Below are 25,480 nucleotides of genomic sequence, written 5' to 3' on the forward strand. Positions count from 1 at the left end.
CCGATTTTTGGTCAAAATTAGTTGAATACGCCTCTGTAATCTGTGATTAGAGATCTATATATTAACAATTTGATAAAGAGCAAAATTGGACAGTTCCTAGTAGTAATTCAGTGTGAAAGAAATGGTTCAGATGCAAAAGTGGACTTTTCCTCCAATTTGAGATAGGGAACAGTAAACTTGTAAATTGTTTTTTTAAGTTTACTCAGTAATTCTTTCTGGTATCAACCTAGCAGAAGAAAGAAATGCGAGAAGCATAATTGACTACACAATATATCCTCGAGACGCAGAACTAACGATACAAAATATAAAAACAGAGAACGAAGCCGAACTCGGTACCCAACACAGACTAGTGACAGCAGAGATAAACATGAAACTAATGGAAATAATAGAGAGTCCTCAATATACAAGAATAGCAATACAGAAGATGAAAAATATGGAAATGAGGAAGTTATACCAAAGAGAGACAGATAAAATACTGGAACAGCATAAAAACAATGAGGAAATATGGAATATGGAAGAGAGATGGAAAAAATTGAGAGACACGTTACGGAACACTGCAAAACAAGTATGTGGAATAAGAAAGAATGGGAAGAATAATAAAAGAACTGGATGGTGGAATAAGGAAATAAAGCAAGCAGTAAAAAAGAAGAAAGAAATGTGGAAGGAATACATAAACACAAATGAAGAGTAAGACAGAGACGAATACAGAAGACAGAGAAATATAGTGAAAGAACTAGTAAAAGATGCGAAGAAGAAGAGCTGGTAGAAATTCGGTGAAGAATTGAACGAAGGTTTTGGGAATAACAATAAACAGTTTTGGAATAAAATAAGAAGCATGAAAGGAACAAAAAGGAAACAAATAAGAGGAATTAGAAATGAGCGAAATGAAAACAAACATACAAGACATACTAACCATATGGAATAATCACTATAAAGAAAAATTCGAGGCAAGCAACCAAGAAAATGAGGAGAGAGGACAGCAGGCAAGAGAAGAGGATAGGGACAATCGAGTAGACGAAATTTATATCAAAGATATTGAAGAAGGATTGGCAAGAATAAAAACTGGAAAAGCGGGAGGTGCCGATGACATAGATCCGGAGATGATGAAGTACGTAGGAGAACGAGGCAAGCTTTGGCTACTGGAAATAATGAGGGAAGCATGGAGAACAGAAAAGATACTGAAAGACTGGGAAGAAAATTTATTGATACCAATACACAAGAAAGGAGATGAAGCGGAATGTGATAACTATAGGGCTATATGCTTATCATCAGTGGCATATAAAGTCTCCACCGGGATAACAGAAAGGAAGCTCAGGAAAGAACTGGAAGGAAAACTAAAAGAAGAACAAGCGGCTTTTAGGAAGGAAAGAGGAATAACAGATAATATATACATACTGAGAAATATAATTGAAAGGAAAAACGAAATATATTACGTTTATAGATATTAAAGCTGCTTTTGATTCTATAAATAGAGAAGTAATATGGTCAGTAATGGAAGATCTGCAAATCCCGCAAAAGATAGTAAGCGTGGTAAAAAGTACATATAGAAGCGTACTTGCTAAAGTACAAATAAACGGAAACAGATCGCCAGTAATAAACCTAAGGAGAGGAATAAAACAAGGGGACAGTCTCAGCCCAGTTTTGTTCATATTAGTAATGGATAGAGTAATGAAGAGCGCTAAAAGAAGGTCAAGGCAATTACAGTCAACAATAGGGTACAGAAATTTAGTACCAGTGAGAATGGAGGGATTACTATATGCAGATGACTTAGTAATAATAGCAGACAATAAAGCGAAAATGCAAAAATTAATCGATATCTGGGTGGAGGAAATAGAAAATTTGAAAATGGAGGTAAATGTAAAGAAAACGAAGACCAAGGATAGTAACCCAAAAAAAAAGGAAGAAATAAACCAAACAATATTTAGGTGCAAAAACGAAATAATAGAAGCAGTCTCAAAGTTTGAATACCTTGGGGTAATAATATCAGAGGATGGAAAGATAGATCAAGAAATCTCATACAGAGCGAAAAAAGCAAATAAGATCTACTATGCACTAAATAAAACAATATTTGGAAAGGAAGAAATAGATAAAGAAATAAAACTGAAGGTATACAACGCAATCTCTGTACCAACTTTAATATATGCAAGTGAGACATGGGTAAACAATGCAAAAATAGACAGTACAATAAACGCAGCGGAGATGAAGCAGCTAAGAAAAATAGCAGGAAAAACGAAATTGGACAGAATAAGAAATGAAGATATTAGACAAAGACTGAAACAGGAATCGATAATAACCAAGACACAAAAAAGAAAATTAAAATGGTATGGGCACATTAACAGAATGGACCAGGGAAGACTACCAAAGCAGGTGATGGAATCAAAAAGATATGGTAAAAGAAGGAAAGGGAGGCCAAGGAAGAGATGGATCGATCAGATTATAGAAATTGGACAGGAAAAAGGAAAAACACATCAACAAATAGAAGAGTTAGCAAAGGACCGCAAGAAATGGAAGATATGAATAGAGGATGAATAAAACCTCCGACGCCCCTGAAGGGCATAAGGAGTTTCGAGAAAGAAGAAGAAGAAGAAGTTTACTCAGAATGACATAAAGTAGAAATGTCCGGTTTCGAATCTAGACCCTTCATTTTACCTTTAAATAACGTACTATAAAGCTTTTCCTTTTAACGTAGATTGTTTTGTTTTGAATTTTGTTCGTATTGACAATAATTATTTTTATTTTTTTTTGCTTTCAGAGCCATTGATACCTCTCGCTGTAGTGCATAGTGCGATCAACTAACATTTGCGGCCGGAGGGAGTATTGTGTCATCTGTATAACTGTGTGAACATCAGAACTGGAGTAGATTGATCTCTTTTGAAGTCTGCCTTGTGCCTCTTAACTATGGTCTCTTTATTTCTGTTGATCCTTGTTTTAATGATTTTTTTTTTGTATTTTGAGAACGATTTCCGAAGTGGAAATCGAAACGTCAAATAAACAAATTTTAAACTGAAATTGTAGTTAATTTGTTAATTACTATTTAAAATATTAAATAATATTAAAATGCCACAAGAACAGAGCTTCAGAACAGAGCTTATTTCTAGGACGTTTAATAACTTCCCTTAATTTCTTTCTTATCGGTATTTTCCCGTTTTCATCTTGAGCCACATCTAAATTTAAACTGTCTGTTAAATTGGTGATTTTGCCGCTTGATATATTTTCAAAATGCTTTTCACCTGCTTGGCTGCTTGCTATTTCTTTTGCTGTCATAACATTTTGTTTTGGAAAAAAATATTTTTTTGTGGGTAATAATTGCTTCCTTTTTTCGCTTTTTGATAGATATTCCTCATATATTTGTTACTAAAATTGTCTTAAATTCTTTCCCTATATAGACTGCTTTCTCTTTTTGGTTTCCCCTTATTCATCTTTATTCTGACTAGTGTTTCTTAGCTTCTTTTTTAACGTGATTTAATATCCGCACTTTTTGTCTATTATCTACGTCTTCTTTAAAGATGCTCTGTTATAGACTTCTAACCAATAACAATGTTTGGGTTTTATATTTCTTGAGTTTAGCATGCGATCTTGATATAGGTTATTCCAATATAACACCTCATAGTAAAATTGTGTTTTATAATGAGCATTTGAATTATGATAAAAGTCTGTAAAATAACGAGGCTCATCATTACGGTAATACTGTTATTGCAATTATATTTGATTTGTAATATTATAATATAAGTGTAAAAATATAATTATTAGAATTTTCTGTATCAAAACGTTTTAATTATTTTCTTATTTATAGGATGTCACAGCTTCCATCCATTTGGTTTCTCCTTCTAGGAACCCTATTGGGTACGACGACGGGTCAATCAAATCTCCTGGATGGAGTTATCAAGCTACTTCAAGATGGCGACAACCAGATACAGAAGGAACCACCCGACATGCCGGAATACGAGATGCTGAAAGAGTATGATTTTATCATAGTTGGAGCAGGAACAGCTGGATGTACATTAGCCAATCGGTTGAGTGAAAACCCTGACTGGAATGTCCTACTTATTGAAGCAGGTAAATAACACTATAGGTATAACAGTACTAGCTATCTAAGAGGCTCATTAATGTTCAGCTGAGCGGAGTGCTAGTGTTCGAGTTGTGGAATTCCATAATCAAAGGATCTACCTGTTTTATGAAATAATCTCTTGTTTAACCCTTATCCGGGCAAGGTGGGTCCAACGGGCCCGAGAAGCCAATTCTTTTATCATAAACTGATAAAAAAAAAGAATGTGTGTGTACTTTGTACGCACGTAAGAAGTTATACTTCTATTATATGATTTAAACGAAATTAATATACTTTTTATTTATATTTTATTTAAATATTAAACTAATTTATACTTACTACGTCTCAAACATTTTTATTAAAACAGTGCCAATAATTAAAACAATAAAAGAATAAAACACACACAAACACATTAAAAATACCACAAATGATTTCTGAACATTAATTGTCGGAAATTTTTTTTACTAAATACGTATTTTCTGAAAATAAAATTATATAATAAATATACTTACAATCATAAAATGTATAAAAAAAATAAAAAAATAAAAGTTTTTATTGGGATTCGAACCAGCTATCAGCGCGGTTGGTATATTGGGGTAAGTTCGCCTTAAACGCTTCGCCACGGAGGCGATGTGTCATTAAGTGCGAAGATCGACTAACTAAACGGATTAAGCTTCTGACATTTTTGAATTAAATTAAATTATTTTGATTTTGAATTGAAATGATTTAGAATTGAAAAAATACAACAAAACATAGAGTAAGAAAACAATATATTACGTGAACATTGATAGAAACTTTGATGGTAATCAAATTATGTAAATAAAAGTATTACATACTATGTATTTTGGTAGGTTCAAATAGGTAGGTACCTATGATACATTTACAATTATTACGTACCTGTTGCTTTTAAAAACTATTTAAATGTCACTACAATTATAAACTTTTTTGTTTCTGTCCTCACAACAATAAAACTAATATATTATACATTTGTTTACCTTCATATTGAACAATTATTTATTATTGACAGATCATTTCAACACCCAATCAGAGCCCATATAACGACTAATACCATACTGTCGGTGTGCGCATGCGCGCAGATCAATATAAATTCACCCTCAATCTCAATCGCGCCTAAAGAAGTATAACTTCAAAAATTTTATTGAATTTTATGCATCACTGAATTTGTTTAGAAGTATGTCTCCTTCAACATAGTCATGAGCTATTCAAAATATTCATTATCATTTTTGAAATTATTGCGTCGAAAGAATTTTGTCACGTAAAGGGGCAACACGGGCCCATCGGACCCTATTTGTATTTATACCTAAAGTCTAAATCTTTGTTACAGAAGTTAAACTGGCAGTCAGGAATTGTTTTTGTGAATTACCTAAACGACTGGTATGATTCCAGAAATCCAATAATAAAGTCTAAACGTTCCCAAACAATGTAAACATCTCTTTTATGTGAACATCAAAGAAATGCTTACAATAGGTGTTATATCTATTCTAAATGAATTTTAAAAACTGATAATCGTTGTTGGCATGCAATAATATTCTAGATAGGTACCTACACATATTTTGAAATAAATAATGCATCTGCTATCAGTCGCTTCCTATGATAAAGAATCTCCTGAAATAGGTGGCATTGAAAGTGACTCTGAAATTAAAGCTCATCTTTCGGAAGCAAGTGAAGAGGATGATCAGCAAGTAGTGTTGAGTGATAATGAAGAAGAATGTGTAGCTACAAGTTCCCAGATTTCAGAGTGTGTAATTTTTGAAACTAAGGATGGAATTAACTGGAAGAGTTAACCACAACCGACAGGACGTACGCGATACTGCGACATAATAAAATGCAAAGTTCTTCTTCTTCTTCCTTCTTGTATGTAGGCTTTAAAGCCTGTTTGCTCTTTAATATTAGCCTTCTAAATTGTTTAAGTTATCGCACCATCTTTTTCTTGGATTGCCAAAAAGTAAAGTGCACAAAGTAATGTTAGTTCCTGGTCAAAGTGTAGATAATCCTTTTGATTTCTTTTGTTTGTTTGTGGACGAAAAAATTGTGAACGAAATAGTGAAGTGTACAAATAAAGAAGCCTAAGAAGTCCTGGGGATATAGAACTGGAAATATTGCGACTCTACAGAGCTATATGCCTCTATTGGACTACTACTACTAACTGCAAACATCCATAATGTAGATATATTTTGGAGTAAGTTTTATGGACCTACTATATTTAAAGCTACCATGGGGTTAAAACGATTCAAAAATTTGCTAAGATTTGTTCGATTTGACGATAAGGACACGAGAACACGAGGTCTGAACGAAGAAGGAACGAACAATTAGCAGCAATACGCGATGTGTGGAATTAAGTCAATCAAAACTTTCAGAAATACTATTTACCAGGAAAACACATAACGATAGATGAGCAACTTGTTCCGTATCGAGGTAGTCTTTATTTGGCTCCAAATGTTTATTACTTGTGAATAGATATTTTTTCTACAAAAGTTTTCTTGCATTTTATTATTTTGTGCAAATCCTTCAGATAGATCGCATCCTCGAGGTAGACCGCATACTATAGTAGCACCTTTTTTTTAATTTAGATAATTTAAATTCAACCTTAATAAAAAATCAAAAAAGAATATTAGAATTATATGGGTAAATATGAATAGTACATTCAAGAACAGTGGTGGGCCCAACGGACCCGAGTTGCCCGGTTACGTAAGTAAAATGTGTTGCCCGGATAAGGGTTAAATAATAAAATAAAGAATAATTTGCTTTAGCTCCAAAACAAGTAAAAACACAAAAAAGAAGCACTTCCATACAAAAAATCACCAAAGCTGAATAAAGAGCCTGCTACTATAGATCATGAAGTCCTCACAGCTATTATTAGTGCCTGTTAGAAGATTAGATCACCACGCATACACCAAAAAAACCTAAAAAGTTATAATAAATACTAACAGAAGTCAACAGAAGAAAATCGCTTCACACTAATCCGTGTTGCCTTCCAATATTTATTTATGTGGAACATACAGGGTGAGGCAAATAAAGGGCATATTAGAAATATCTCGAGAACTAAAGGCAACAGATTCATGAAAATTTGAATTAAGGGGTTTTGAAGAGTCATCTATTTAATGAAAATATTTTCATCTATTTGCTACTTCCGGTTATACCGGAAGTTGCTTATAACTTCGTTTTTTTAATGGGACACCCTGTATATTTTTACATGTTTTGATTCTCTTCGATCTTTTTTAAAATATGAGGTTTTGTAATGTTATACAGGGTATTTTAAAAGATAATTACGTTTTTGTATTAATTTCGTAGCAACATTCACACCCTGTAGAAATGTAGTAGTTTGACATATAAAAGTCTACTTACGTTCAAATGATTTTTAATATAGTCTACTATTGTTAAGAATCATTAGTATAGCTAAATCTTTATTTTTAGTATACAGGGTTGGTCGAAACTCGGAATGAGTATTTTCTGAGTTTTCTTAAATGGAACACCCTGTATTTTAGTATTGTAATGAAATGATATTTTATGGTACTTTTTTATTTCTTAAGCATCCCTATACCTAACTGCTTTAATTTGTGCTTAATTGTTAATCGCACCAACAATTTTAACTACGTAGGTATTTTGATAGCTAAACCATTATTGGTAATTTTAAGGATTAGTCTGGATTAATATGTATTTATTTCTGAAAAATTATTTGTGATTGAATTTTTTCACGGTCAACCTAATAAAATTTTACGTATTTTTTGTTGCAATTAATGTTTAGCTTGAATCACCAATAGCTCACAAATTAAAGCAATTAGGTATAGGGAATACTTATAAAATAAAAAAGTAACATGAAATATAATTTCATTACAGTACTAAAATACAGGGTGTTCCATTTAAGAAAACTCAGAAAATATTAATTCCGAGTTTCGACCAACCCTGTATACTAAAATTTCAAAATTAGCTATACTAACGATTCTTAACAATAGTAGACTATATTAAAAATCATTTGAACATAAGTAAAGTTTTTGATCTTAAATAACTACAATTCTACAGGGTGTGAATGTTGCTACGAAATTAATAAAAAAAACGTATATATCTTTTAAAATACCCTGTATAATATTATAAAACCTCATATTTTAAGAAAGAAGATATTGAGGATAATCCAAAAATGTAAAAATATACAGGGTGTCCCACTTAAAAAAACGAAGTTATAAGCAACTTCCGGTATAACCGGAAGTTGCAAAGAGATGAAAATATTTTCATTTAATAGATCATCCTTTAAAACCCCTACATTCCAATTTTCATGATTCTGTTGCCTTTAGTTCTCGAGATATTTATAATAGGCCAGTTATCTGCCTTACCCTATATATAAATATATATAGAAATAAAAGGCAGATATCGAGCCCCTAGTTTATTAAATCTTGCCCAAGTATATTTTTGCTCCTAAAGCATCATCAGGTGCTTAACTATTTAGATGGGAAATAAGCCACAATTAAATTGAAAAAATAATGTTATTAACGTTTCTTTATATTCTTGAGTTGGGATTGATTTCATGTAATCGAATGAACTATCTTTTAGTAAAGTCGTCCCAGGAACGCAACTCATAAATATTGGCGATATCATTTTAAAGTCTTCTACTTTAAAATGTATAATATACGTCTGAATTTCTAATATAAATGAGTCAGATTAAATAAATTATTAAAAGAATTTTTTTTACTTATCAACAACATTTTTGTTTATTTTAGTAGTATTTTGTATTTTGACAACGAAACCCGATTTGGGCTTCGAAACGTTAATAAAATTATTTTTTCAATTTAATTGTGGCTTATTTCCCATCTAAATAGTGAATCATAAAAATCCCAGAAGGAAATAGCTTCAGAACAACATCATCAAGTGCGTTTTGTCAAATCAGGAAGGTATCCTAGCAGAATTTCGTAACATTTGTTTAGTGAGAAAAATGGCTTGTCAAATTAATACATAACATAAAACACACTGGATAAAGGACAAAACAGATTAAAGTAATAAATGCCGGTACTACATCATTAGCACGCCGAAGATGGAGAAACAATGATTGTTCCTCCATCTTTGTTCTTTGTTCATTGTTACTCCATCTTCGACGTGCTAATGATGTAGTACCAACATGTATTAATTTAAACTGTTTTGTCCTTTGTCAATTATTTGTTTTATGATACATGTTAATTTGCCAAGCCATCATTCTCACTAAACAAATATTACGACATTCTGCTACGATACCTTCCTGATTTGACGAAAAGCCCCTGATAAGGCAAAGGAGGGTAAGAGTACGCGGTCGGCTAAAAGTACGCAGGGAATTTTTAAACACTTGGCATCACTGCAGGAATTTCGTGACATCACGTTTTAGTGTGCTTTCAACTAGAGAAGAATCTGCCATATTGTCATCCACCTGGCACTCTATCTTTGGGTTTTACAAGGTAAATTGGCGCTATGCCTCGGATCCAGGATGGAACTTACGGAAAACGAAACAGGCTACGGAAACGGACGATGATTTTCGGAACATGGAATATTCAAGGAATCTCTACAAAACATAATATTTTTGAAGAACTAAAAATGAATCGCATAATATCTGCGCTCTAACAGAAACAAAAAAGAAAGGAACTGGAATGGAACAAAAGGAAAACTACATTCATATCTACAGCGGAGTGAAGAAGGAGAACAGAGCAAAGTCAGGAGTATCATTTGCAATACGCAAGAAATATAAGAAAAGTATAAAAAATTGGGAATACGTAAATGAACGAATTTTAAGAGTAGGTCTAAAACTCTATAACAGAGAATTAGAAATATTTGTTGTATATGCTCCTACCGATGATTCAAACCAGGATGTAAAAGATAAATTTGAGGAAAGCCTAGCGGACACCATCTCAAAAATCAGCAACCGAAAAGAGATTATCATGATGGGCGACTTCAATGCCAGAACTGGGTCAAAGATCAATGACGACATTGTGGGAAGATTTGGCGAAGAAACTGTTAACAACAATGGAACAAGACTTGTGGGACTATGTGAAGCGTATTCCTTACGGATAACGAATGGATTTTTTCAACACAGATCCATCCATAAATACACATGGACGCAGCCAACCCGACAATTGAAATCGATTATAGATTACGTCATCATGAAGCAGAAATCATCAATTGTGACGAAAGATGTACGAGTCTATAGAGGTGCAGAATGTGGAACTGACCACTTTTTACTCAGAGCAGATCTATACTTTCCATATATCTTGAACAACAAAATTGAAGAGACCCAGGAAGAGATTACAGAAGAACACCCGCCTCAGTACAAATACAACATCGACGCACTGAAAGATAATTCAATCTCCTTTCTTTTTAAATTAAGACTGAGCCAAAAGATAACCAATACACAGTTTAATACAAGAACAGCAGATGAAAAATATGATCGGCTAAAAAAGTGCTTACATGAAGCTGCATTCGAAGCGTTAGGGGAAAAATCCTCAAATAACACTAATCACCCTTGGTTTACAGATTCTTTAAAAGAAAAGACGAGGGAAAAAAAAGAAGCATATCAAAAATGGCTCAGTACCAATTGCTCAGAAGACCGAAAAACCTACGCAAGAATAAGAATGGAAACAAAAAAAGAAGTGATTAAAACCAAAGAAAATATGTGGCTGAAGAAATGTGAAGAAATAGACACTCTTATGGGAGGAACAAAAAGCAGAGAAGCTTGGAGAACAATATCAAATACAAGACAAAACGTACAAGAAAGATGCCAGATATCCCTTATAAGTGTAAACGAGTGGGAAACATACTTTAGAAACCTATTGCAAGAGAATAGACAGGAATATGTAAGGCAAACCATCATCGCCCCAAACAACCTGGAACAACTAGAAGATATAACTATTCGAGAACTAGAACAAACGTTAAGAGAAATGAAAAACAATAAAGCTCCTGGTCCCGGAGGTATTCCAATTGAACTCATTAAGCACAGCACGACACAGGCAAAAGAAATTTTAGTTGAAATATTCAACGGATGCCTTTCAGGCAATAGTGGCGTGCCCTCTGAGTGGAAAAACTCCATAACTACCCCTATATACAAAAAGGGTGGTAGAAAAAATTGTAATAATTACAGAGGCATTAGTGTGACCAGCTCAGTTGGAAGACTGTACGGACGAATAATAAAGAAACGGATAGAAAAGGAGTGGCAAGATTCCGAAGAACAAAGTGGATTTAGGGCAGGTAGATCATGCACAGATAACATTTTCTGCATAAGGCAATTACTAGAAAAACGTTCTGCTAGAAATCTAGAAACTCACATGGTATTTGTAGACTTAAAAAAAGCATACGATACCGTTCCCAGAGAAAAAATGTTTGAGGTATTACAACAAACCACTTTAAATAGAAAATACATCCAAACAATAAAAGATCTCTATGCTAATGCAACAACAGCAATTAAAATTGGAACGAAACTTTCAAATACCTTTGAAACTTCGAAAGGCCTTTTGCAGGGATGCCGTCTGTCGCCCACTTTATTTAAAATTTACCTTACACATGTGTTAAAATATTGGACTAGGAAATGCCAAACAATGGGGATACCAGTAGGAGATTCTTATTTGTATACGTTGCTATTTGCTGACGACCAAGTTGTGATTGCTGCTGATAAAGATGACGCCAGTTACATGATTAGAAAATTGAAAGAGGAGTACCAAAAATGGGGTTTGGAAATGAGCATGGAGAAAACTGAATACCTTGTAGTCGGAGGTGATACTGAAGACTTAGAATTAGAAGGGGAATACATAAAAGGATGTGATGAATTTAAATATCTAGGTTCAATTTTTGACAAAAACTCCACATGCCATCAAGATATAGAATATCGAATAAGCCAAGGAAGAAAAGCTATAAAACAGCTAAATGGCATTTGGTGGAGTACAGGACTGCAGAATCAGACAAAGAAAAAAATCTACCAAACTATCGTGGAAGGAATTGTCCTGTACAACTCGGAAGTGTGGGAAGTAAAAGACCGACAAAATAAAAGACTTCAAGCTTTAGAAATGGACGCGCTTAGAAGAAGCTGCAGAATATCTAAACTGCAGCATATCCCAAACGAAGAAATAAAAGAAAGAATGGAAGTAGAAAAGGATATTATAGACAGAATAGAACAAAAAAGATTAATATGGTACGGGCATGTCCAGAGAATGGGACCAACAAGATGGCCCAAGAAAATGATCCAGTATGTACCACCCGAGAGAAGAAAAAGAGGCAGACCGAAGAGAACATGGATACAAGATGTAGAGAAAGCAATGAACAGTAGACAACTCAACGAGGAAGATATTCGTGACCGAAAAGCATGGCGAATAGGATGCGGGAAACGGCGAATGCTGTAGAACACCCGATATATATATATATACAAGGTAAATTGTTCTTTTTCACCTTCGAAATAGTGGTAGGCGTATTTTGTATTAATATTAAGGCAAATACCATACGATTAGCTATCTAATGAGTGGAGTTAAAGAGAAGAGTCTGTTTAGTGCAGGCACGTAGCGGCCATTCTTTGAATCATGTCACATGAGTCTAAAAATACGCAGTCTAAAGATTTCAAGGATGGAAAAGCGGATTAAAAGGAAAAATATGAAATATCGTGACAAACAAACCAAAAAGAAAGCTTCAAACGTCAAAACTAAACCAACTTTTGATATTGAGCAACCCAAACCATCTACCAGCTCAAACCGAGAATCAGAAGAGACTGTTGAGTGATTTAATGACAATTGGATTCAATGTGGAATATGTGCAGAATGGGGGCATGGGGCCTGTTCAGCGTATGAAGGAAGCGGACCTTTCGTTTGCGACCATTGTAAGACTCTTAGCTAGTGCGTACTTTTAACCTAACTCTTTCGTACTCTTAGCCTCCCTGGAGCTCAAGAGTATGCAAATGACACTTTTTCAAAATATTTTTTTACAGGGATGGTTTTTTGTTTAAACATAATAAAATATGATTTTATTGTTACCTAATAAATAAAGATCTATATTCAACCAATATGGTATTGTTATGTCTTTCTTCCCCCAAGTTACAACCCAAAATAAACTAAGTGCGTACTCTTACCCTCCTTTAACCTAATGCTCTATTAGCGAAAATATACTTGGTGTACGATGTCTTGGTGCTCGATATCTGCTTTTTATTTTTATAAATTCCATATATTCGAGTATTAAACCTATAGCCTGGATCCCGCGTACCAAAAAAAGTTTATTAATAGCAAGCTGAAAATTTGTTAATAGCTTAACGGTGTCTAGTCGGACAAACTTTGATGTACAGGAACACTGGAACAGGGGAAGTTTTAATTGTGAAACAGGTTACAGGTTTCGAACGTCAGACTACGAAAACTTCCCATGTATTTTGTCGGACAGAACTTCCAATTGATTTGTTACCCTTTCATTAAACTCTCATGCAAAAATCAGACTCCTATTTACCACCAGTATAATTCCTGTCATTTGACATGTTCTACGTGTTGGACTTATTAAAATGCCCAACATATTTGTCATTTATCGGACAAACATTTTTCATATATTATAAAGTTTGCTATTGAATAAACTTAAAAACAACCTGCTAGTTTTCACAATCATAAACTTGTCAGGATGACACGTTCCACAAGTAATACCACGTCCCATAATTAAAACTTCCCTGTTCCTCCAGTCTTCCCATACATCAAAGTTTGTCCGACTAGACACCGTTAAGCTATTAACAAATTTTCAACTTGTTATTAATCAACTTTTTTTGGTACGCGGCATCCAGGCCTACTACTCCCGTTTTAATTAATTTATTTATTTATTGTACGTCAATTCCAACTTTAGAAACATTTCTAACACTAATAATAGAGGTTTACGTCAAACTTTAATCACTTACAAAATTAAGTGAATTAATATATTGACTCTAAAGTTGCAAACAGGAAGTCTTCGGGGCTTCTTTTCCACAGTCCGTTAAGGAGATGGTTGTTTTCCCATTTGTGTAACATGCATACACATCTTCCATGTCTGGTTCGGATTTAGGGTGGATCATGTTTTTCGAGGAAGATCAAACCCTGGTGGCCTCTGGTTCAGCAGATTTCCATTGTTCATAATCTTTTTATAATCACGTACAAGTGCGTCAACTCGTCGTAGATGTGAAGGTAGAATGTGACGTAACACTGGAAGCCAGTGGGTAGGAGTTGATTTAATTTCCTCAACTATCAACCTCATCGTAGTATGCAGCTGAATGTTGACCTTTTTGGACCTAACTGCTGTGAACAACTTTGGAAGCAATTAACCTCTGTTTTGGAAGCATATCTGGCTTTGGAGCTGCCTTTTGGTGTTTCGATGGGTCACAATTACCTACTTTTCTTACTATACTATGCTTGCTTGCTTGATGTCAGGAAGTTAAAACTTTCCACTGCATCGGTCCAGTTTTGAATTCTACAGATATCCAGGCATCCATTGAACTCATTGAAGTAGTTTATGTGCTATTTTTGGTGACCAGTCAGGGAAGTACTCTTTGCAATATCCTTTTGGTATGTGTTTCTTAGCTATGCTTAACACAGAAGCAACAAATTTTGAATTAGGTGGTATTCATTCTAGACCTCTACCTAGGTAGGTAGAGGAGCCATTCCAGTTGGCCTTGGACTTTGGATTTGCATCTCTATTTTTATTATTAATTGAAGATTTTGTCTGATTTGGACGAAATCAGTTAGAACTTTTCTTGAAGTAAAGGTAAGTCTCTGTTGTCGGTCGAAACGAAACATAGGCCGGGGTTGTAGTCCGCCTCCAGGCTGCTGATAAGAAGGTTAGTCAATCCTTGGCATCAAACAAAAGAAATAAACTGGCATCTTCTGCCCATTTTACTACAGCATTCTTCCAGTAAGTGCCTCATCACTCATTAGTAAACAGTCATCACTCATTAGTAAACAGTATGAACACGTGGATGTACCTACATGCCTATTGAGGCAGGATTTAGTACTAGCGTGTCCCTGTATGTTAAGATGTAAATAAATTTTACACGAAGAACAGAGCACGTGAAAGTATTGAATTCGTTAAAAGCAGATCATAAATTGGCGAAGGATTGGCGAAGGATTGGCAAAGGATAGGCGGGGCTGTTTCCAACCCCGGCTATCCTTCGCCGCTCCACGCAGGCTCCATGGCTGTAGTAGTTTTCTCGAATGGATGTCTTCCAAATTCCGTGATTTTATTAAACATTTAGTATTCTATTCTTCTACCAAACTATTATTTTGACTTTATCTGCCAAACCATGTGTCAACGGCTTTTGTCGGTTGTCGCACGGCATTCTTTACGTCTGAGTCCACTGCTGAACATAGACCTCTCGTAAAGAATTCCATTACATCCGATCTTGAGCACCCTGAATCCAGTTGAGCTAAATGCGCTTGATGTCGTGCGACCATCTTGTTGGAAGACGTCCTTGATTACTATAAGCATCGTGAATAGGTCTCCATTCTAAAATTTTCTTAGACCATCTTTTATCTCTGACTCTGGTCCCGCCCAGTTCCGTTCCAGCGTTGTAATTCTTTTAACTACATCCGTAACACCAGGTTTTCTCCTAACGAATGAATTTGAAATTATATCTCTGAGGAATATATTCATTGACATCTGCATTGGTAAATACTACAGATTTGCCTTTCGTTAGATACTAAACTATCTCGGGAAGAAATCCACATCATAATTCCCAAGATTTTTTAGTAATATTATGAGCGGATAACATAAGTTGTAAAATAAACACTCAGTAATTGATTATTAAACATTTTTATTGATTTTAGGAAGACCTGAAAATTTTATGATGGACCTTCCCATCTTAGCTAATTATCTCCAATTCACAGACACCAATTGGAAATATACAACAGTACCCAGTGGAAATTATTGCCTAGGATTCGACAACCAACAATGCAATTGGCCGAGAGGCAAAGTGATGGGTGGATCCAGTGTGTTAAATTATATGATATATACCAGAGGAAACCGCCTGGATTACGACCATTGGGCCAGTTTAGGAAACACAGGATGGTAAGTCAAATACTTTAATGGAATTTTAATATATAGGCACAGAGTGTTTGTAAATAAGTGCGACAAACTTTAAGGGGTAATTCTGCATGAAAAAATACTGGAAGGTTGCTCTATAAACACGTACCTATGCACGCAAATGCTTCGTTCCCGAGATACGGGGTGTTGAAATGTTTCTGACAAACTGATGATTTATTTAATGCTCTAAAGCCGGTTAAAATATGCAAATAGAATTTGGTGGGTTTTAAGAGGTAGTTATTGCTTATTTTTTGATATACAATAATTAATAATTTTTATATTCATCATTGGGGCGCTTACGGGTAAAGGCCCGAATTAAAAAAAATATTACGACACTGAGATATTTATTTCAAATAAAAATCATTTTTAAATTCCTTATTTAATTTGTGACAAAAAATTTATTTTCCCTTTTTTTTACACGAGGGGCCGTTTCCATGTAAAAAATAAAACATCTTAACGCTTACAAAATATTCAAGGAAGTTTCTAAGTGAAGGTATGAGTTGCTAGTTGAAATCCGTGATGTGAGCAAACCCGCATGAGCAGAGTCCTGTGATGCCTGATGTTAAATACAAGAATATTTTAAACATCACATGAATTTTAATAATATAATGCAAACAATTTAAAACCATGATGCTTTATAACACTAGATTCAGAAGTTCTGTGATGTCCTTCTTAAAGCGCCTACAAACGTCCCGACCTGACCACCTGACTGTCGGGACTAACAACGTAAAGTTGTGCTCACTACGGAGAGCAATCCTCGCTCCGACCCTTGCTCCCTGGTATTTATATTCATTATATTCGTGAATTCTCGTATTTAAAATAATGTATTTATTTTACATAGCGATCGATAATATAGTTTTTTCATTCACAGGCATTTGTTTCGAGCTTCTGTCATGTGTCACATAAAATTAATATATCTACGTCATACGTTATTCGTATTACCAATGATACAAACCAAAGATGTAAAACGTAGATATATTAATATTATGTGACACATGACAGAAGCTCGAAACAAATGACAATCGACGAAAAGCCCTATTGAGGCGACCGTCAATGTGAATGCGAGTGAGATGCACCATTGACGGCCGCCTAATACGCACTTAGCGCTTATTATTAATAATTAAAAATAACAGCTTAGTAATAAAATAATGACAAAAATTTCTTCAAGATCTTGTAGAGGGGGCTTTAAATTTTGATTTGGTCATTTTCTGACTTTCATAATAATTATTAGTAACAGAGTTATTAAGCCTAGAAAATGGCCACTTTCGCATTTTTCAAATTTTAAATCGCGTATAACTCGACAACAATTAACAACAAGACATTTTGGAGAAAAATCACAAGAGACCTTTTTTGATCATAATGACCCAAATGATCTAAACAAATTGTTCGAAGTGAAAAAAATGTGTTTGTGAATTTGTTTAAAAATAGTTATTTATGAAACAGTTCGTGAAGTATTTTTTTTGCTAACGCACGCGATATTTAGAGCACGAGCGACAGCGGCGCGAGTGCTATACATCGCGTAAGTTCGCAAAAAGTACTTCACGCACAGTTTCATACAATATTTTATCTACTCTACCATAAACAAATAAAAAAACTGTAACTCTTCGTCACCGGAATTCATTTCTATTCTACAATTTTTAGAACTTTGACATTTAAAAATTGTAACTTCTTTCAAACCACAAAACTGTCAAAACTTTTGTTGTAATTTATTGCTCACATGTCATCACCATGACCACGCGAAAGTTAAGGGTATCTGATTATATGAACGTGTGTTAAAAACAGTGCGAAAAAGTAAGTCCCATTTAAAATACATTGTTACTTCACGCACACTTTAAACACTTCACGCACTGCTATCTATGACAGTTTTCACAAACTAAAAACTTACACATAATATGACATAGAGTAGATAAACATTGTTTAAACAGTTTTTCGACCACGGTACCGCCTGGTACCCTGTGGATTTGTTATAAGCACCTCTTTTTGAGTAAGTTTGTGCAAAAACATCGAATCGGAATAATTTACCTAACGGGGGCGACGATAGAGCCTGGACTAATATCCTCACGTGCTTTTTTGATGAGTGTGCGTCTCTTTGTTTTGACCGTTTGAATTCAGATCTTTCGAGTTAATTATACATTATACCGTGGTTTCAACTACTTATCACGACTGAAACATATCCAGTAACATTTAATTTCTAGAATCGTTTGTTTGTGTCAATCAACTCTTACTAAATGGCATTGGGAAGAGTGTACTTTTTCTAGTTGGAGTCTACTTTTACTAATAAATGTTGAATAAAAATCTTCATTTTATATTTATAATCAACTTTTACTAAAACCAGCCGTTTGAGTTGCCTCGAACTAGGAATAGTCAACTCCAACTGGATAATCAACTTGAACTGTAACATATACATTATGTTTAGAAAAAATGTAAGTTAAATAATAACTTTACCATTTGCCATATTGGTAATACGTTGTTTATTTTGTTCTCTCCGTATTCATTACTACGTACGCTTTATAGATTTCGAAAAAGCCTTTGATAGAGTACCACATAAATTACTATTTCAATGCTTGGACTTAGTTGGTATGGACACGTACGGCAATAGATTGCTCAAAAATCTTTATTACAATCAGACCGCTTGTATTAAGTTGGACCAAGAAGTTTCAGCTGAAGTTTCTATTAAGCGTGGTGTCAGACAGGGATGTGTTATGTCACCAAAATTGTTCAATGCCTACACCGAACCAATTTTTGATGAAGCGTTAAATAATCTTCGCGACGGTGTTAAAATGGGTGGTGAAATCATTAATAACATCAGATACGCAGATGACACTGCCATAATGGCACAGAGTCTGGAAGACCTTCAAACCCTGTTGAACGTTGTAAACAACGAATCTATTGAAAAGGGCTTAACAATCAACGCAAAGAAGGGCTTAACAAGAAAACAAAATGGATGGTAGACTCGGTGATGAAGACTCGGTACTAAAATGAGATAACAAAATCCTGGAAAGGGTGGAACACTTTAGATATCGGGGAACTGGATTAACTGCAGGGTTGAAAGTGATGAGGAAATTTTCACCAGAATAGAACTTGCACGAAAAAGCTTAATTAGCTGGCGTTCTGTATTGTGCAGTAGAAGTCTTTCATTGACGACACGTCTAAGAGTATTGAAGTGCTACGTCTTGTCAGTTCTGTTCTATGGATGTGAAACTTGGACCACAAAAGTGAAGAATCGCAACAAATTAGAAGCGTTCGAGTTGTGGTGTTACCGTCGCCGTCGTATGCTCAGAATCCCATGGACAGCACACACATCTAACGAACGTCTGCTGGACACTATGCACAAAGAGCGAGAATTGATCAACGTCATAAAAATGAGAAATATCGCTTACTCGGGTTGATCATTCAGGGCAAAATCAAAGGAAAACTTTGGGTTGGAAGAAAACAATTATTGACCTGGCTGCGTAACATTAGACAATGGACAGGTCGAACGGTCGAGGAATTGTTTCATATAGCTGCCGACCGAGAAACATTTCATTAGCTTGTTAATACGACGATGGCCAACGCTTGAAAACAAGCACGGTACATAAAGAAGAAGAAGCATTCATTAATATGTAAACACACAATAAAAAACAATTTGCTTACACTAAAACATAATATTAGTAGGTATGCGGAATAAAAAATTAAACCTAGGTTGCAATTCAAAAAATGCAAAAAAAATGCGCTAGGCAGTTGGCTACTAAGGTATTGTCGGGTAGTTTGGTCGGGACGTGTATAGAGCTGACCCAAACAAGGATGGTTGGAGAGGTCTGTCGTGTCAGGTGGTCAGGTCTGGACGTGTGTAGACTGTTTTAGTGTTTTTGAGAAAATATACCTTGTAAAAAGGATTTTAATAAATTTTTATTTACCTTTTAGGTCATATGAAGAAGTACTGCCATATTTTAAAAAAGTAGAAAATTTTAGTGTACACGAACACATGAACCCTATGGACCCAAGGTACCACGATACCAAAGGACATTTAACAGTGAGTTATTCACCCGGTAAGACAAAAATAGCTGAAGCTGTCATAGAAGCTAGCAAGCAATATGGTCTTCCTGAAATTGATTACAACGCTCAATCACAGGTAAATGTTTTCGTTCATTCCTCCATTTCGGAATCAATTAGTGCCACAACTATACAGTGATGAGCGTGCTAATAACCGGCAAAATAGCACAAAAGATGGAAAACGTATTAAGTAGTGAGATAAAAAGAAATGAAACTAGTCGAGCTGGGAACTTTAGCGATATTAACTTTATACATTCAGGTTATATTGATTGTGTCCCACCCTCAGGCATATCAGACGAGTTTGGAACTACCACTGTCACAGTGACAGTTTTAGTTGACATACTCCTCTGATATGTGTAAAGGTGCGAAATAATCAATATAATGTAAATTTAAAGGTTAATTTCGCTAAATTTCCCAGCTCGACTACTTTCATTTCTTTTTATCTCACAACTTAATACGTTTTCCATCTTTTGCGCTATTTTGCCGGTTATTAGGGCGCTCATCACTGTATATAACACCAGTTTATAGCGTCCTGCGCTTTCCGGTTCCTATTTTCCAGCCGTTTCGATCTGTCCAATCACCTGATCGTAGATCACTCTCAGATATTGCTTTCTGGATTCCACTTATCCAGGTAGTTTCCGGTCTGCCCCTTTTCCTTCTTTCCGGGGGTTTCTATTCCATTATCAGCTTTGGGAGTCGATGTTCCTCCATTCTTTGTACATGTCAGAACTAAACTTCTTATAATTTTAGCATTTTTATAATTTCCCTCAGCAATAATATTATTACGTCTGCAATACGCATTCGTTATTCTTCTGTGTTCATTGCCAAAAATTCTGTGCCATACACCACAGCTGGTTACGTGGCGATCTTTAATGGATGTTTCTTTCAGTTGCCTTAAACTTTTTCATCAATACATCATTCTTTGATTCCGGTTGTACTGGAATTTTTCATTCTTCTTCTAAAAGTGCCTATCTTATGGAGATGTTGGCGAACCACATTGACTCATCTTATTCTATTTACGGCAGCTCGAAATAGATTAGTTGACGTTAGACCAGTCCACTTCCTAAGATTGGCCAGCCAGGATATACGTCTACGTCCAGGGCCTCTACTGCCCTCAATCTTGCCTTGTAGAATCAACTGTAGCAGTCGGTATTTTTCATTACGCATAATGTGGCCGAAGTAAGCCAATTTTCTGTTCTTTACAGTGTTAATTATTTCTTTGTCTTTTCTTAGCCTCTGGAGAATAGTTATATTAGTTGTGTGGTGTATATATGAGACCCTCAAAATACGTCGGTAGCACCACATTTCAAACGCCTCTAACCGTTTTATGGCATCTTCTGTTAGGCTGCAGCTTTCAACTCAGTAGAGGAGGACACTAAAGAAGTAACATCTACGAATTCTTATGCGTATATTGATACTTAAAGTATCAGAGAAGTTGCACAGAATTTTCCCAAGACTGTTAAAAGAGCTTCGGGCTTTTTCAATACGAGTTTTTATTTCGTAGCTATAATTCCAAGTATCCTTAATGTTGCAGCCCAGATAGCACATTTTCGGTACTCTCTCTAGGGGTGTATTGTTTACGGTAATTTGGGCGTTTATGTTGGTGTTTTTACTAATGATCATTATTTTTTTCTTCTTACAATTTAGTTTTAGGCCGTATTTGTTACATGCTTCTACAACATTATCCATGATCCTTTGAAGCTCCTGCACACTATCTGCCAGCAATACTGTATCGTCTGCATATCTAATATTATTTATAAGTTGTCCATTTACTGCAATACCATATTCTGATTCGTCCAAGGCCTCTCTAAAGATGTTTTCAGAGTATATTTTAAATAATGCTGTTGACAGTATGCGACCCTGTCTAACTCCTTTTTCGACTGTGAAGATTTCGGACAGTTCATTTTCGAATCGAACTGTTGCTTTTTGTTGGAGATATAAGTTTGAGACGAGTCTTATATCCTTACCATCGAGTCCTGATGTTTTTAGGATATCGATTAGTTTTCCACGTAGGGCAGTCAATGAGGGTATTTGGCTCCGAATTCCATTCTACTACATCGATTTACTTGATATTTTCACAGTAAGTAGGGAATAGCTCAAGAAACAAAGTCTACCCTATGCGGATGTGCGCTTTTATCTTGGGGGTGGTTGTCACCCCTTCTCAGGAGTGAATTTTTTTTGAATCAAATAGCCACGGAAGAGGCGAGAGAATTTAATTCTAAGCAAAAATTGTTCCATAATTATTTTTTGAAAACTCAATACTTTTTGAGTTATTCGTGGTTGAAAATTGGTCATTTTCATTGAAAAATGATACCTTTGCGGACGGATTTTTGCGAATAACTTAAAAACCATGCATCTAACAAAATAACTATTAAAAAATTTTTGTAGCTTATAAAAAACAAAGAGATTCATTCCTTCATAAATCTTCTAGTTATAATACAAAAAGGGGTATGGTAGGTGAGAAGAGTTTGTTTTTTGGTGCATGCTCAAATCGGTGTATTCAACTTGAAATAACAGAGAAACGGTTGATTTTAGGTGTATAATCGTACTAATAACTTTGGTAGTGCTTGAAAAGGCCATTAAAATGAGCAGTATTAAATGCCGATTACATTTAAACTAAGCGAGATATGCTGCAAAGAAAATTATGACTAATGTATTTTAAGAAAAAATGAGAAGTATATTTAACCCCTCATCCATCAGAATTTAAATACATCGTTTTCCTTCTAAAATACTTTTTATTATAGTGTTATTTCTATGTTAAAAAAGTTGGACTGGTTTAAAATGAAGGATTTTTGAAAAAAGTAAGATCAAATTATAGAGCGCATTTTTAAATTTCCTTAAAAATCTTCCTTTTTCTCCATGTAACTCGAAAATTATAAGAGATACGAAAAAAGATATAACACAAAAATGTAGAGTTTTTTTAGATAAAAATTTCGTTTTTATTTTTCATTACTGTATCTGTTATTATTTTCAGGTTACATGGAGAAAATGGAAGATTTTTAAAAAAATTTAAAAATGCGCTCTATAATTTGATCTTATGTTTTTTCAAAAACCATTCATTTTAAACTCGTCCAACTATTTGAACATAGAAATAAAACTATAATAAAAGGTATTGTAGACGGAAAATGATGCATTTACATTCTGGTGGATGGGGGTTAAAATTACTTCTCATTTTTTCTTAAAATGCATTAGTTATCAATTTTGTTTGCAAGATATCTCGCTTAGTTTGAATGTAATTTACCTTTAATATTGCTCATTTTATAGGTCTGCTCAAGCACTACAAAAAGTATTGGTAGCATTATACACATAAAATCGACCATTTCTCTGTTATTTCAAGTTGAAAACACCAATTTGAGCATGTAGCAAAAAACAAACTTTTTCACCTACCATATCTCTTTTTGTAATATACTTAGAAGATTTATGAAGGCAAGTGTGTCTTTGTTTTTTTATAACCTACAAAAATGTTTTATACAGTTTTTTAGTTAGATGCATATTTTTTAAGGTATTGGAAAAAAACCGTTCGATAAGGCGTTATGTTTCAATAAAAATGGCCAATTTTCAACCAAGAATAACTCAAAAAGTATTAAGTTTTCAAAAAAAATTATAGAACAGTTTTTGCTTAGAATTAGGTTCTCTAGCGAATTCCGTGATTATCTTACCAAAAAAATTTCCACCCCTGCGAAGGGGTGGAAACCACCCCCAAGATAAAAGTACACATCGGCATAGGGTAGACTTTGAATTAGAAGATAAGTAGAGGCTATTCCCAAATTTTCATTAAAATCCATGCAGTAGGATAGAATTCGGAGGTAATATCCTTCTTGCTCCCATTGACTGGCGTAATGTGGGACTTTATCAAATGGCTCTCAAATAATCCCTGGCTCTCTGTATTAGACCAATTAGAATAATTTTTCATTAACACACACATCATTTTGCTTCTTCCATTTAATCCAGCCCTCCCAAACACTAGTGCATGTACTCTAAACTTATTACTCTGTTATATCAAACCAAGAGACATAATACTTCTACTTTTCATAATCCCCTTACTATCCAAAGTTACTATTTTATATATCGTAATACTTCCATATTCAAAACATCATTTTATGTATTATGTTCTTTTTGTTTTACTAAATTCCCAACCATTTGAATCAAAAGCTTTTTTTCAACTCTTCCAGTCTTTATTCTATTTTTTTTTCTTATAAACTCTTCTTCTTCAGAAACTTCTTCAAAACTTCTCGCTGTTAACTCTTCAATTCTATAGAAAAATACTGCTTGCATTACTTAGCAGTAAAGCATTCGACAACAGTCCTACAGTCCTAAAGCAGGCGAAACACTGCAATTTAACTCCTATAGTTAAACAAGACTCGTCTTCTTATGTTACAAACTGAGGCTCGACATGGTTGACATGGTCACTACGAGCTAAACTATAAACCAAGACCAAAATAATGCAGCTCAGTTTTTTTGCATTTGCTTTAACGATATAGTAAGTATATGTGAATCAAATATACCGCTCCTGTTGAAACAATAACTTGCTAGGCAAAAGTTTGAGATATGTTAAAAGACATTCTCCTGTCCGTTAGACTCGGCTACAGTGACCCTTTAGCAGACCTACTATGGCTTTGACAGGAAAATAGTCATAGTAGGTCTGCTAACAGCACAGCTGATGGGATTGTCAGATGATGACCTATGTAGATTCTGTCATCTGGACGAAGAAACAGGAGAGCACATTCATGTCAGTGTGACAGTTTGGCAAATATGCGGTTCTTTGCATTAGGAGAAGAAAATCCACCGGCAAATAGCTACATGGAAGGTTCGGTTTCGAAGATATTAGACTTTTTAAAAAGAGCCACGCTAGCGAATTTAATCTAGGGCTAGAGGACCCCAATAGATCTGAAAAGGTCGCAGCGGAATATGCCAAAAGGCCACCTCATTAAATCTATCTATCTAGATCTCGCTCGTGTCACCACAGCCTTCGCATACAATTAAGATTTTTGCAATTGCGACATTTGCAAAGTTATGACATGTACTTTGCATAATACCAAAGCATAGCACACACTTACGCACATAAGAATCCGTTAGGTGATGTTACAAATAAGCTGCTTACGATTCTACTTTGAATGTACCATATAGGAATGGTGGAGACAATAAAAACAATGGTGACTAAAATAGAATGCGATAATGTTGTCAAGCACTGCTAAAGAAACGATAAGCAAAATGAACATATCGGAGAGAATAATTAATAAACGAATATGTCAAGAATCTAAAATATCTGTAGATCTGATAGAAAAATAAGCTCGCTAAAAATTTTGTTATATGTAGTTGTAAATTTTAGACAACTGAAAGTCTATTAGTGCTTCTGCAAACAATCACATATTC

The 25,480-nt window shown here is 34.7% G+C and overlaps 1 protein-coding gene across 3 annotated transcripts in view; it reads left to right on the top strand.

Moving 5' to 3' along the window:
- The window catches only part of LOC114333617 (glucose dehydrogenase [FAD, quinone]), a 123,404-nt gene that overhangs the window by 90,023 nt on the left and 7,901 nt on the right, over positions 1-25,480 (top strand). For all 3 annotated transcript variants that reach the window (XM_028283529.2, XM_028283531.2, XM_028283530.2), the window contains exons 2-4: positions 3,794-4,056; positions 15,820-16,060; positions 19,979-20,186. In XM_028283529.2, the coding sequence (XP_028139330.1) occupies positions 3,795-4,056; positions 15,820-16,060; positions 19,979-20,186 (711 nt within the window). In that variant the 5' untranslated portion in view covers position 3,794. The remainder of the gene's footprint in view (positions 1-3,793; positions 4,057-15,819; positions 16,061-19,978; positions 20,187-25,480) is intronic.

Source organism: Diabrotica virgifera, chromosome 3 (genome assembly GCF_917563875.1).
Source record: "Diabrotica virgifera virgifera chromosome 3, PGI_DIABVI_V3a".
NCBI classification, from domain to species: domain Eukaryota; kingdom Metazoa; phylum Arthropoda; class Insecta; order Coleoptera; family Chrysomelidae; genus Diabrotica; species Diabrotica virgifera.